The sequence below is a fragment of the Silurus meridionalis genome, chromosome 25, assembly GCF_014805685.1.
Source record: "Silurus meridionalis isolate SWU-2019-XX chromosome 25, ASM1480568v1, whole genome shotgun sequence".
Taxonomy (NCBI): Eukaryota; Metazoa; Chordata; class Actinopteri; order Siluriformes; family Siluridae; genus Silurus; species Silurus meridionalis.
The window spans coordinates 7,323,573-7,338,468 of NC_060908.1; the positions used below are offsets into that span (position 1 = coordinate 7,323,573).

General features: G+C 38.6%; 1 protein-coding gene across 3 annotated transcripts in view; it reads right to left on the bottom strand.

The window, feature by feature from the left end:
• Positions 1-2,280: 2,280 nt before the first annotated feature.
• Positions 2,281-14,896, bottom strand: part of camkk1a (calcium/calmodulin-dependent protein kinase kinase 1, alpha a) — a 101,089-nt gene continuing 88,473 nt past the window's right edge. For 2 of the 3 annotated variants that reach the window (XM_046839045.1, XM_046839043.1), the window contains 2 exons: positions 8,191-8,238; positions 2,281-7,139 (listed from right to left, as the gene is read on the bottom strand). In XM_046839045.1, coding sequence (XP_046695001.1) covers positions 7,052-7,139; positions 8,191-8,238 — 136 coding nt within the window. In that variant the 3' untranslated portion in view covers positions 2,281-7,051. The remainder of the gene's footprint in view (positions 7,140-8,190; positions 8,239-14,896) is intronic. The other variant, XM_046839044.1, reaches the window with a different exon arrangement.

Here is a 14,896-nt window from a genome sequence, read left to right on the forward strand (position 1 = left end):
GATTTACTGTCATTGGTTTCTGATCCTCCGGTGCACACAATATTTTCTACCCCTTATTGTTTTCAGGGATTTTTTTTAGAAGGGTCATTTCTGTTTAACTACATGACATGCAAAGTATCACACACACTCAGTCCCTGCTCTGGGTTTCCTGTGAATATGGAGCCTATAGTGGTAACACCAGACACACCGTATCACACATCACTATACAGTGTTTACCTACAGGTGAAGTGTTTGTATTAAACACACACCATTAAATAATTCTCCTTTTAACACATCATAGATTTGATTTTCCTATAACACATGTTATAAAGTGATTTATTCCCCAACAATGACGTTTGCCATTTGTCAAATGAACATTTATTTTTTGTATTTCATGATAGTTATGTTTAATGTTGTAGGATACTGTATGTAGGGCGATGTGTAAGAAAGGTTGACTATTTTCCTAATAACATTTAAAGACAGTTGGCGTTTTTTTTACCAGCCTTTCTTATTTCTCCCTTAAGTTAAAACACACACACACACACACACACACACACACACACACACACACACAAACAAATAAATCTCCTCCTCTGACCTAAAGACTTTACCTCATTCTGTTTAAAATAATTGTGACACTCAAAACCCCCCGCTAACGTCAAATATCTACATGCTGAAATGTCACCATCTTAACGCTTGGTTTCTGCGCCATTGACATTACTACATTACTTCAAAACCTTCTTTTGGCTTCTTCCGTCAGGGGTCGCCACAGCGGATCATCCGCATGTTTGATTTGGCACATGTTTTTACGCTGGATGCCCTTCCTAACGCAACCCTCCCCATTTATCTGGGCTTGGGACCGGCACTGAGAGTGGCTGGGGTTGGTTCCCTGACCGGGGATCAAACCCTGGCCGCAGCGGAGAGAGCGCCACATCCTAACCACTAGACCACCAGGGAACATTACTTCAAAAACAATAATGTTAAAACAAGTTTGTTATTATAACCCCGTGACTTGCTTTAAAGCAGGAACTCTTGCTACAGGAGATAATGCAAATTAATCAGAATCCACAATTCATCAGTGCTGTCACAACATTAAGTGATGTTGTCTGTGCTAAAAGTGGTTATACTTCATATCAGTGTAATACTGAGTACAAGTGATCAGATCTTAAAATCAGATTAGTGGATTGAAAGTAAGTGCAAAATACTAAATGTTCCAATAGGACACTATATAGAACTTATTATTAGATTATAAATGTGTTTTAAAACATTACATTCATCATTTAGTCCTCATTTGCTGTTTTATGATTCTTCTGGGAAGTTGTTCCACTAAATTTTGAAGTGTGTTCTTGGAGATTTGTGCTTATTCAGCCACGAGGGTGTTAGTAATGACAGGTACTGATGTAGGGTGAGTAGGACTGGGGTTTAGTCTGCGATTCAATTCATTCCAAAGGTGTTCTATAGCGTTGAGGTCAGAGATCTACAGCAGGCCACTCAACATCTTCCAAAGGATATCTTCATAGAGCTGGCTTTGTGCACAGGGGCCTTGTCATGCTGGAACAGGTTTGTATCTCTTAGTTCAAGTGAAGAAAACAATTGAATGCTTCCACATCCAAAGATGTCCTGTACAATTGTGAGGTAGCAGTTTGGGAAAGAACCACATAAACTTTCTTTCGGCTTCTCCCATTAGGGGTCGCCACAGCGGACCATCTGCATGTTTTTATGCTGGATGCCCTTTCTAAGGCAACCCTCCCCATTTATCCGGGCTTGGGACCGGCACTAAGGCATGTGCAACCCTAATGGCTGGGGTTGGTTCCCTGACCGGGGATCGACCAGGGAACAACATATGGCTGGAAAAAAAAAAACAGGCATTCAATTCTATCGTTAAAAATTGATGGACATTGTATGAGTTATTATTATAGTCAGCAGGCTAGAGCAGAGATTGTGTGGTTACCTTTTAATGTAAAAAAAAAAAGGGTTTGATGCTTTGTCTTATTGAACGTCATCCAGCATAATCAGGTTCAATTACACAATGCACATATGCACTTATGTTTGTATCAACAAAACCGAAAATAAAATCAGTGTTGATACGGAAGCTTAATGTAGAGGTTTTCAAGTGTCAGATTTAAAACTTTAAATCAATCAAACATGAGCAAAACATCATTTTGAGCAATATATGTACTCATTCATTTACATTTTCTGAGTTTTTTTGTCTTTATTTTTATTTTTTTTTAAATCATGTGGGCACAAGCAAATAAACATTGTATTGTAGAATTTCGCATTATCATTAAAAACACATTCCCATTGGTTTTAAGCTCTTTATTGTCTTTGAATTTTCTAAATGTACAAAAAGCATGCAAAAAATAGCCTCTTTATAGATTTTGGTACATATGTACATGGTAACAAGTTGCATTCAATAGTTTTTACTGTGCCATGCTGTTTTTTTCCCCCCGTAAAAATTATAATAAGTTAATACACAAGAATACAGACATCCGTGTAACAACCGAGAACGACAACAAGTCACTGAAGCGAAGAGTAATGAGACATTTCTACATGAGAATCTGCAGTTTGTTTAGACAGAAATCAATTGGAAAATTAGATGCATACAGAAGGATCGATAAATATTTACAACCTTAAAGCTTTGGATCCAAAAGACCTGCACAGCATTCCAACACTGTATCCAACACGGTATCCAACACACCCCTGTGTATTTAGGTTCATAATGTGAGTGGATTTTGAGTGGATATGAAAAATCAGCCCTTGTTAAAAAGCACAACGAAAGTAAAACTTTTTTCTGTTTAAATAAAGAATTTAGTTATTGACAGCGATATCAGCAAAACTATCAGTCAATTAGCACATTTTCTAACTAGCTTGCTAATGGTTAGTAGAATAATGGCATGAAGTTTCATAATGACCTGCTCCCACACTGATACTGGGATATTGGTGCTGGGGAAACATTAGCCAGAGTGCCAGGATTGAATCAACATTGGTGCATCATCATGCTATTATTGGTGACTCGACATTAGCAGGGTTCTTATGGAAAGTTTTGGATTTACCCAGACCTAAAATTGTATAGGAAATTCCAGCCACATTCACATAAAACACACGGAGAACATGGATAGGTGTCCTCTCAGTGATCAGTATTTATGAAGACCAATCACAACAGATGGAAATATAGAAATGGCTTTTGTTACTCATTTAAATTTTGACCAAGCAGAAAATAAGTACCGTATCTACCTACTACCTCCACACTGTTTTATATGGAGGCTTCTTCTGCAGGCAATCAGCTGATTTGTATAAATCCAAACAATAAATCATTTGAATGTGTCAGGCTGAAAGAAGGACTGATGAGCTGTTTATGAACCTCCCCTCAATAGAAGAAAAAAAATGCGCAATTAAATTTATTTACTCATTCAATCGTTCAATCAGCGCAAGGCTGAGCGAGCAATTACTGCAATTGTAACTAAGTCACAAGGACCACCTTAAAAGCCTGCTTTTATTCTCTTACACTCACAATCACTTGACTCTTGACAATGTCACCAAAGAGCGAATGTGGGGGAAAAGTAAGTGACGTGACTCAGTGTGACAGTTGAGACCCCCTAATCAATTGAATTAATCTCAACTGGTTCTCCGATATATTTCACTTGACCTCTAAGCCATCACTTGGTTTCCAGTCCATCACTTCTAGATTTATTATATAGTTTTTGCAATTGATATGAATTAATCTCAAATTGAAATATACAGACTTTACACAGAGGTGCACATCTCTTAGAGAAGATCCATGAAGATTGTGATTACACACAAGGGTCAATACTATGCACAGGGCTAAAAAGGAAATCGATCAGGTTGTGTCTAAACCAGTAGTGGAATGCAGGCTTTGTCTAGCTAACATAAAAAGTGACGAGGTGCTATACAATCTTATTCAAAACAAAAATATAAATAAAAGTAAATGTAGTGTTTTTTAAATTACGTTTTTTTTAAATGACGTAGTGTTTCACAGTGTAAGCTATGGAGAATCCGTGCACTACACACTTTTTTCTCTTTCGAACTCCTAAGCTAAGAATGTACAGTTAGCGGTGTCACAACCACTGCGACGTCTCTGTATGTGTGTGTGTGTGAGAGTAATAAGTGACTGAGGCACTGCACAAATGCAACTAAATGACCCGAACTAGAACAGAAAACACACGGCAGAGCTCACTGTCCATTTTTTCCCCACTATAAAGCATCTATATACACAGAATAAACCTCAGAGCAAGACATACACGTTAGCTATTCATACTGTATGTGTACAATAGAATGTGTTAAAGGGGTTTTATTAATATCCTTGAGTCGTACAAGTTGTAAAATAAGATACTTGAGTCGTAATGTGTTTATGAATATACTGCACCTGATAGTAGAGGCTTTTGTAACGAGTTCAGAGGTTATACTGAGGTCCTGGACATGCCATGTGTGACGCATACAACGTACAACAACAAACAAGTGCATAGTAAACGTTTAAGGGGACACGTGCATTACGTTTGTGAAACCCACATGCTGTGTTTGATTATAGATTTGTGACCACTGTACACTTCTGTTTGTGCATCCAAAAAAAAAAAAAAAACAACAACATGGAAGTGTGCGCATGCTACACTTCACACATCAACAAACACACAAACGTGTTACATTCATTTCTCCTCCAAACACAGGGGATGATCAATAGAAATGGCCATTTACACACAAAGGGAAATTAAAGGTATTTGTCCGAGAGAGAGAGAGAGAGAGAGAGAGAGAGAGAGAGAGAGAGAGAAAGAGAAAGAGAGAGAGAGAGAGAGAGAGAGAGAGAGAGAAAGAGAGAAAGAGAGAAAGAGAGAGAGCGAGAGAGAGAGAAAGGGAAAGAGAGAGAGAGAGAGAAAAAGAGAGAGAGAGAGAGTCAGGCTAATGGGTAACGATGAGAAAACACCATCTGTTAGGGAACATGAGAGTCATTACATCATTCAGAAAGCCAAGGTAATGTGGGAACTCACGCCTCTGTATTTAAACATCCAGTGGGCGAATACAAAAGACAAATTCTAACAGCTGTCCATAAAACAGCAATGCTGGTCAATACAAAATCATGAAATAAAAAGAAAAATCCAGATGGAATTAGGCATAATGTGCAGGTTTTCTTTTACATCTAATATCCTGAAGGTGGAGTCCGGAAGCCTCTAGGGTTCAGTGTGCTGTTTGGTGAATATATGATTATTATTATATGAGCTTGATTAAAATTGTTTTACACCTGCAGAAGAATAAATAATTAAAGGACCACATTGTGTTGGTTTTCTCATGCCTAGATTCATGTCTGTGACAGTTAATGTCACAAAATTTATCATTACATATTGCTGTTTTGGGTTTTGACCATTTTTTTGCCCAGAAATGTAAGTGTAGGTAAAGTGCTGTTTCTAATAGCTGCATTTAAAAAAAATCTATGTGGCTAAACATTACTTTGATGTGCCTAATATTTCAATAATCCGATAAGGCATTGCCATCTTCACTCTGGAAGCGATCCCTGGCTGCTGAAAGCTCGACATGTCCCGCTTTAGATGATATTTACTACGAATAACAGACCGTTTTTATTTATGCGAAAATCGAACAGTTTACGATTAAACAAATCATGTTGAGAAAACGTGAGCTGATTAATTAACAGTTCTTATGACTGCCACTATCAAAAGACATCACTGCAATATGTATTTGTTCAGAGCACGAATTACTGCTTCAATCCAATTGAAATGTCGGTCAATTCAAAAACGTTTGATTATCAGCAGCCCGCAGTTCCCTGTTAAACCAATTTCATCTCCCTGAACCCGGGTGAACATTGTATGGATGTAATCCAGGACAAAAGGAAGGTGTAAATGTTGAATAACACGCGGCGTTCCGGGTTTAATGCTAATCACAGCGTTCAGACGATCCTGTCTTCTTGCTTTCTACACACTCAATGACTTGCGATTGTGTTTATGTATGCGTTTATGACAGACGAACCGTCGGGCGTTCTCTTGTCAGCATCTCTCGCTGACAAATAAGCCGCTGCGAAGTGGCGAGACTGGTAAACGATGACACATTCTGCTCCTGTAGGGAGACAATAGCACATTGTGACACACAATATGGTGTCTGTGTTACTACAGTCTAAATGAACGATTTAGACTTGAAACATTTACCATCATCCAATGTCCTAGTGATTTGTAGCTCATTTGCAGATCATTTGTAGTGATTTGTGTGTGTGTGTGTGTGTGTTTCAAATGAGGAGCCCTCTAACATTTGCATGTTAGCCCTATTCTGAAATGTGTGCTTGCACAAAAAAAAAATCATAGCCCTCTCATAGTGACTGAGTTTTGCCCACTTGAATAAAAAAAAACACAATCTTCAATTGGTTTGTGCATGTGTGTGTACCAAAATGGCAAGCAGTCCAAAACTGGCCATGTGTCCAATAAATATAACAGTATGCAAAGCAGAACAAGGCAGCACAACATCGAAATTACATTACATATGTACAAAATGTTTCCCTTCTTCCACTTTTCCAGTGAGACGATGAAGCTATGTTGCTTTAAATGAGTTCCCAGGCTTCTGGCGGTCCATCCATAGTTTAAACAATGTTATAATGTTCGGTTTGCCATCCAAAAAAAAAAATCTCCATTCATAAATGATGAAGGGTAAAACGTGTTGAGAGCATGAGGAAAGAAAAAATGTCTGCAAAGCCAATTAATAAAAAGATATGATACGCTCTTGAATGCTCCTTAAAATCCCAGACTTATCTTTATACAAGAGATTTTCTCTGTACAGGACTGTGGTTGGCAGGAGGAGTGTCTTTGCACAGCGGAGGAGAAGAGTCCAGCGTCGACGTGTTAATCGCAAAGCAAGGTAGATCCGGCCAAACCGCCAGCGTCAAAAGGCTTTGGAATAAGACACATCATTAGAGAATGAGAAAGCAGGATATATATCGGAAACGTTTGCAAACTGTGGAGAGTTTATGACGATTGTGTTGATGTGAAAAGTAAGGTTTAATTCAGCGTGTAACGTAGGAAGAAGTAAAGAGTGGAGCTTATGGCTGATAAAGCGCACAAGCTTATGAGCGATCGTCAGAAGAGGGCGGTTCATCTTCGTGCAGGTCCTCGAGCTCCACTTCCCGTCCAGCTTCTCCACTGCTGCCTTTTCTGAAAGACACACACACACACACACATTATGTAGATAGGTCCAAATAAAATGTTTCAGCTCTGAACAAACTCACAAGTTTTTCACACTTGAGTCGGTGCTCAGGAAGGGATTCTGGTTTTGCTTCGGGAGGGGAGTTGGTAATCGCAGAATTGCTTCCACGTAAAAATGAATTATTTCGAAACTGGATCGAACCCATAAGGTCGAACTTTTGCGCATGCTGGTTTACAAAATGTAAGGCACCAGATTCATACAGTTATAGTCTTTATTCTTGTTAACAAAGAAAGCCTTTTTAGGATATGGAATGTAATTGTGCAGGATTACCTACAAACAGTGAGACATTAGAAGATTTGTATCCATGATCATAGGAATCATGCTCTAGTGCCAAGAAAGTCTTGATTTACATAAATTCCTGGACCAGTTGTCCAATACCAAACTGCCAAATATTAAGCTTTTGAATGTTTGTTTTTTTTTTTTTTTTTTTTTTTACAAATATTTAAAACTATTTGTCAGAAATGGACATGAATTAACTGAACACATACATTCATCTAGTATGTTATAATGTTTCCCTTTGTCTTCTTTAAAAGATTAAGGTGGACAACACTTAAGTGTGGATAGTTTCCACAAACTACATTACTACACACACCAAGAAATCTTCTGAACTCTCAATTCAGGAGGCTCAAGGACCAGAAAAAATTTTCTCAAAGCAAAAAAAAACCCAATTTCTTTTTAAGTTCGACATCATTACCATCTTTGAATGCAAACAAAAGCTTAGACAATGAAGAGATGAAGCAATGAAGTGATGAGAACTGACAAACACAATAACAGTCACAATTAGACACAACATGTTCTGCAGGGGAAAGATGGAAAAAAAAATATGCAAAAAAGCAAACGTGTGATGTAGTTTGGGGTTTCCCACGTGACAGCAATGAACACATGGTGCTAAACTGGGGAACAAATGTCACACAGTGGAAAAGATGGACAACAATGACATCCAAGCATCAATACCCACAGGTAACAGCAACATCTTCTACAGTAACAACCAACCTTTACCTTAAAGAAGGGTGGAGTTTAATAGAGGGACGAAACGGCCACAAGTCCCTGCAGAGGAAAGAGAGAGTGAAGCACAGAGAGTCAGAAGTCAAAATATCTCAGAGAATGCACAAAATAGGATGGCAAGAAGTGAACTTTCACATTGACGTAAAAGGGTTTTACAGCTTTGCCGTAGCACAATATGGCATTTACGTCATCATTCATGTGAAAGTCTGAGGAAATTGCTGCAATTTCTGTTACCAAAATTCTTCAAAATGTCTTTAAACCTGTATTTGCATTTAACATGCTCATCCCCATCCAGTTGTGATAATTAAATTGAGCTAAGCATGAGCAGGAAGATTTTTTTTTGATAACCCTACACTAGCGAATAGATACAAACAACATTTCACCTAGCAAATGAAGAGCCAGAAACAACCCAGGCTGCAGTAAAAGAAAGTTTTCCTATCAACCTCAAATCTCCCACATCATGTAAATGAGGCAGCTGGCACCTGAACACAATTTTTCGACGACTATTTCTCATCAACCGAAACAAAGGACCTGCCAATCATTTAGAAACAATTGCAGACCATTTTCAGAACATTCCATACTTGAGTTCAGTTTTCTTTCTAAATTTGTAAAAGAAATAAAGATCATCTAAAAGGTAAATGTGATACGCATAAGTGACATTGACAACAAAATATTCAAACTTTCTCCAGGGGTTTCTCTGAACCTCCATGCTGAAAACAAGGCCTTCAAATTCCATACAATTTCATGCATCTTAGACCTGAGTGACAACTCGAGAGATGTGCCAGTATATAAACCCAGTGATGGACAGCAAGTGGATCATAAGCCCATGTCACATTAAACATATACCGTCATTTCGGACTATTAAGCGCACCCATATATAAGCCGCACTTAACAAAGCCGAATTTGACAAAGATTTTTATTTTGAACATAAATACGCCGCACCTGTCTATAAGCCGCAGGTGTCTACACTGAAAATAATGAACTTTACACAGGCTTTAACGAAAGAGAGTGACTGTTACACGGTGTATCGGGTGAAATATGTTGTGGCTCCTTTAAGAGCGGAGCCGCATTTTTCCGGTATTACTGCATGTGTGCAAGGCCGAGGAATATGTCCTTATTGTTTTCTGATGCTCATTTCTAAGTTTCTTTGACTTCGTTCTAAAATTTCATTGGTCTAATGTTATGTTGCTCAGTTTTTTGGCTTGAAGTTTGTGAAACTGGGAAAAACTCAGGAAAAATCCATAAATTAGCCGCTTCATTGTTTAAGTCGCGGGGTTTAAAACGTGGGAAAAAAGTAGCGGCTTATAGTCCGAAAAATACGATAGTGTAATTAGTCTTGAAGTCAACGACCTTGCATAGGATTTAATTGACTAATAGTCTTAAGAACACATCCACTGTAAATGAATTCTTCATCAGGGAGAGCTTGTGTTTCTTGCCTTTTAACACAGTTCCAGCAACAAACAAAACCCTGTGAAAAACTTATTACATGCTTGATAAACTCTACCAATATGTGGAGAACTAGATAATAAACCTAGTTCTTAAAAACCATTACAGTTTTTTTTTTCCCTTTTCACAAATTGTTTTTCACATGAGGTTGGAACATATTCTTTACCAGTACAGAATAAAAATAAGCTGCATCTGATTACAAATTACATCACTAATTATGTGAATGCTTATGGAGCTAATGGATTTTTGCAATGGATCTTATGGATCTTGGCCAAACAATACTCCTGTGACATCTTGTACTGCTTAACAATATAAAAAAAAAAAATCAAATTTGGACATTATTTGACTTTGACTTTATTTGATTTCGCTTCAGAACATTGCTGCATGTAAACGTATAAATTGTATGTAAAAGTTATGTATACAGTCCCACATGGTTTTGGCAGAAATTAGCCTCAGCTTGGTAATTGGTTGGGTGCTAGAGAGCCACATGGTTTGGTTCCAGGTCCATTGAAATCCCCTGAGGCACCACAGAGCTCTGAGTATCTTCTCTAAGTAGATGTTTTACAGTAGCTACAGGAACATAAAGACAATTCACCAAATGCTTCAAATTTGCATGTTCTGATTTTAAGAATCACTTCTGTCAGGTTTAGAAGATTAGCTATAACTCTTCTTAAGCTTGTGTGAATAAATAAATTATAAAAAAAACAATAAACACATGAATAGGTTGTAATTTGTATCTTATAAGAATTTTTCTACCAAATCTACCACTTGCACATGGACAGATTGAATAACAGAAGCCTATTCGTTTACTGCTCGCTTATAAATGGTTGAGAACAGATGTTGAATGTCTTTCTTTTCCCCTGTATGAAGTTTCTTTTCTAACACTCAGTGACAATCAATGTCTCTGGTATCAGACAATACAATGGCAGCAAATACCAGAAATTTCAAAGAACTTCCAACAGAAATAGTAGATTAGGGAGGAAAACAATTAATTCTACAGATTTATACAGGATTTACACATTTCTCTTAAATATTTACTGACAGGATTCAACATCTGCCCTCTGACATTTAGTATAAGTGAGCTAATAGTAAATGCTTTTTTAGTTCAGTGCAGTGAAACATGGTGAAATTTTATTTTGCGGTAGTTCAAATCTTTGTGGACACCCGACCACAAGATTGGTTTATGCTTTTTGGACACCCAAGTCTACATTCATTCATTCGCTGCTACAATAACCTCCACTCTTCTGGGAAGATGTTCCACTTGATTTTGGAGTGTGCTTGTGGGGATTTGTGTTAATTCAGTTACATTGGCGCAAGAAAAAGTCTGGGGTGCTGTCAGTGTTCCAATACATGATAAAAGTGTTCAGTAGGTTTGAGGTCTGAGCTGTATTGCAGGACATTTAAGACTTTGCGCTCGCTTTGTGCAAAGGGGTACTGTCATGCTGGAACAGGTTTGGGTCTTTTAGTTCCCTAGTGAAAGGGATCCTAGTGCAGGGAAAAGTCTGGTGTCCCAATACTTTTGTTTATATAGTGTGCTGTAGCTGAAGGAGTCTTTTAGAGCACTGATTCATTTCAACCTAACAAAACTTAGAACATGTTGCTGTGTAGATATTGAATTTCCTTTGCATCTGGTAGCATTACTAAGAAGGAGTGTTATGTATTCTAGTACTGTGTCATTGCACATACACTCAAACACACACACACACACACACACACACACACACACACACACACACACTATATTTGCACAATTGTGGCCAATTTAGAGGCACCAATCCAAATAAGGCATGTTTTTAGAGAGCAGAAAACCAAAAGAAACTGGCTCGCACGCACACACACACACACACACACACACACACACACACACACACACACTCCAAATACATACAGAATTCACAAGACATATACAAAGGCTTTAAACATAGAATAAAAAACGAAGACTCTGGAGGTATAAAGCAGCAAGTCTACCTGCTGCACTGCCCACATGGCCACATCCTAATCAAAAAGACTATGACAGCTATAGACAATATATCAGAAAGTGGGCTGTAAGAGAAAGGTGCAGAGCAGCAACATGGCTGCCCAGGCTGTGAGACAGGAGAGGAGAATCACACCATGTGGCGTCTACCTGCTGTCCTTGACTAAAATGTCCTGATGATACATGCAGGGGGCTTCGAATTTACTGCTTACTGTCAGTCGGCCACCAAGCAACACAGCAGAGAAGGGGGAGGGGTAAACGAGAGAGGGTTGAGAAAAGCAAAAGGAGCATGCTGTTCAAGCTAGTGTTTATCAATCAATATATTTGCTATACATCGGATTATGTGAAACATACCTGTACTATGGAGTTGTGCAATGTCCCTCAATACATCGTTTTATTTTTTGTAAAATATTGTTAGTATACGCTGATGCAAATACTCGTGGTTTGATTCGGATGACTTTAAAAAAACATTTACCTTAGCTACTTTCCTAATTATGCCAACATGCTAACGATCAGTTATTAGCAAAAGCAACAGTTTTGAGTTTGTTTAGCTACAAGCTTTGTAGGCTGACAGATTAGATAAATAACATGTAATGCTAAAATAAATATTTCCCTTCCCAATGATCTGTAAACTAACCTTGACAGCTTAGGCTAGAGGACAGAACAGGAAGAAAGATATTCCTGCTAGTTGTGTCGAATGAAGGTTAAAGCATTGCACTGCCTTGAAGACATTTTCTGTGGCTCGCCGCATCATTTTCAGCTTTAAAAACAGTTAACACGGCGAGGGGGAACCCGAAACCGTGAAACGAATCGTGAAAGTACTGCGTCCTCAATTCAATCTGATTGACTGGTAGTCACATGACTAAAAGCACACCAAATGATAATGGTGATAACCGCACAGAAAATACACTATATACACTATACTGCACATTATTATGCCATTAATAGTATGTTGTGTACAGAATATACTAGCACCATATATAGCACTGCACTAATATACAGGACAAGTAGGTATGTCATTTCGAACACAGTTACGGATGCAATGAGACGGCAAGTCTGACTAAGGAATGAAGCGAGTTTGAGTGAGCGTGAGATGTGATCTTAATAAGGAAGACAGGGAATATAGAGGTCCTGACATGCAGTCAGTTTATTCTCACCAGACATCCACTCACAGCCTTGCTTCACACATGCCTCGTTAAAAAAAAAAAACTCTTGGCTAGAAAAATAGCCCACGAAAAAAAAAGACAAATAATTGACACGCTGTGAGTCAGGATTGCTTCTGCAAGGCACCATGAGGGGAAATGAACTCGGTAAGGACTCTGAGAGCGAGCTGCATTTTCAACATGAAATCCTAAAGAAGAATAGACCGGAGGTAAATGTCATGAATGCTACTATGGAAACGCATGTTAGCAGTTTGAGGTTAAGGTAATGGGTGGTTATTAGTGTGGTCCTCCTGTATTCCTCTTCAAATAGTGAAGCGAGGTGCTTAAAATCATCCTTGGTTACAGAACAAAACAGTAGTAATGAGTGATTGAAGCAAAAATTTATTTTATTTGAAAAAACATATAAAATATTTTCAGTGAATTTAATGAATGATGTCTTATTTTTTATCAGTCTGAATTTTAAACAATACTAATTACTACTGTTATTGGCATTTGTTTTTATTTATTAAATCTGGGCTCCTGTTATTACTGTGATTCCAGTGAAAACACCACACAGGCCAATAAAAATTGTATTATTATAGTTATTATATTATATCAAGTATGGAAAATAAAAGGGTTGAAAATTCCACATATACAGTATATATTTTACAAGATTCTGGAAGGAAAGATGATGCCTGAGGAATAGGGAAGGAGTGTGCTGGTACTGATATTTAAGAATAAGGGAGATGTGCAGACCTGCAGTAACTACAGGGGAATAAAGTTGATCAGTCACACCATGAAGTTATGGGAAAGAGTTGTGAAAGCCAGGCTGAGAGAAGAGGTGACCATCTGTGAGCAACAGTATGGTTTCATGCAGAGGAAGAGCACCACTTATTTGCTTTGAGAATGTTGATGGAGAAGTATAGAGAAGGTCAGAAGGAATTGCATTGTGTGTTTGTGGATTTAGACTAAGCATACGACAGGGTGCTGAGAGAGGAGTTGTGGTATTGTATGAGGAAGTCAGGTGTGTCAGAGAAGTATGTGAGGGTGGTGCAGAACATGTATGAGGACAGTGTGACAGCAGTGAAGTGTGCAGTAGGAATGACAGACTGGTTCAAGGTGGAGGTTGGACCGCATCAAGGATCGACTCTGAGGACTTTCCTGTTTGCAGTGGTGATAGACAGGTTGACGGACGAGGTCAGACAGGAGTCTCTGTGGACTATGATGTTTGCTGATGATTTTGTTATTTGTGGTGAGAGTAGGGAGCAGGTTCAGGTACACGCTGAAGAGAAGGGGAATGAAATTCAGTAGGAGTAAAACTAAATGAAAGGGAAGGCAGAGGAGTGGTGTGGTTGCAGGTAGAAGAGGTGGTGAAGGTGGAGGAGTTTAGGTACCTGGGGTCAACATTGCAAAGTAATGGAGAGTGAAGAAAAGAGTGCAGGCAGGGTGAAGTGGGTGGAGAAGAGTGACAGGAGTGATTTGTGATAGAAGAGTATCTGCGAGAGTGAAAGGAAAATTTTATAGGACTGTGGTGAGACCTGCGATGTTGTATGAATTAGAGACAGTGGCATTGATTAAAGACAGGAGGTGGAGCTGAAGGTAGCAGAGCTGAAGATATTGAGATTTTCATTGGAAGTGATGACGATGGACAGGATAGAGGGAGGTGCGAATAAGATGGTTTGGACATGTGCAGAGGAGGAACATGGGTTTTTTTATTAGAAGAATGCTGAGGATGGAGCACCAGGAAGAAAAAAAAGAGGAAGACCAAGTAGGAGGTTTATGGATGTGGCCAGGGAAAACATGCAGGTGATTTCTTCAACAAAGAAATGTTGAAAGGTTAAACAAGAGACCCTAGTCTCATCTGGGTGAAACAAATGCTAATATATTTAAAATATTACCTTTTAGACAATATATTAAAAAAAGGTGTCAACTGGTGAACTTATTTGAAGCTTATGAGAATGAGCCCCAGAGGAGAAAGATGACTGTTTACCCAACATTCGGACCATAAAGCCCTTCAGAGGGTTTCTAAAAACTGCCCAACAAATCATCGGCACTCAGATTCCCACTTTGGAGAACATTTACAGTAAACGCTGTCTTCAAAGGGCGAGGGGCATAATCAAAGATACCTCTCACCTCA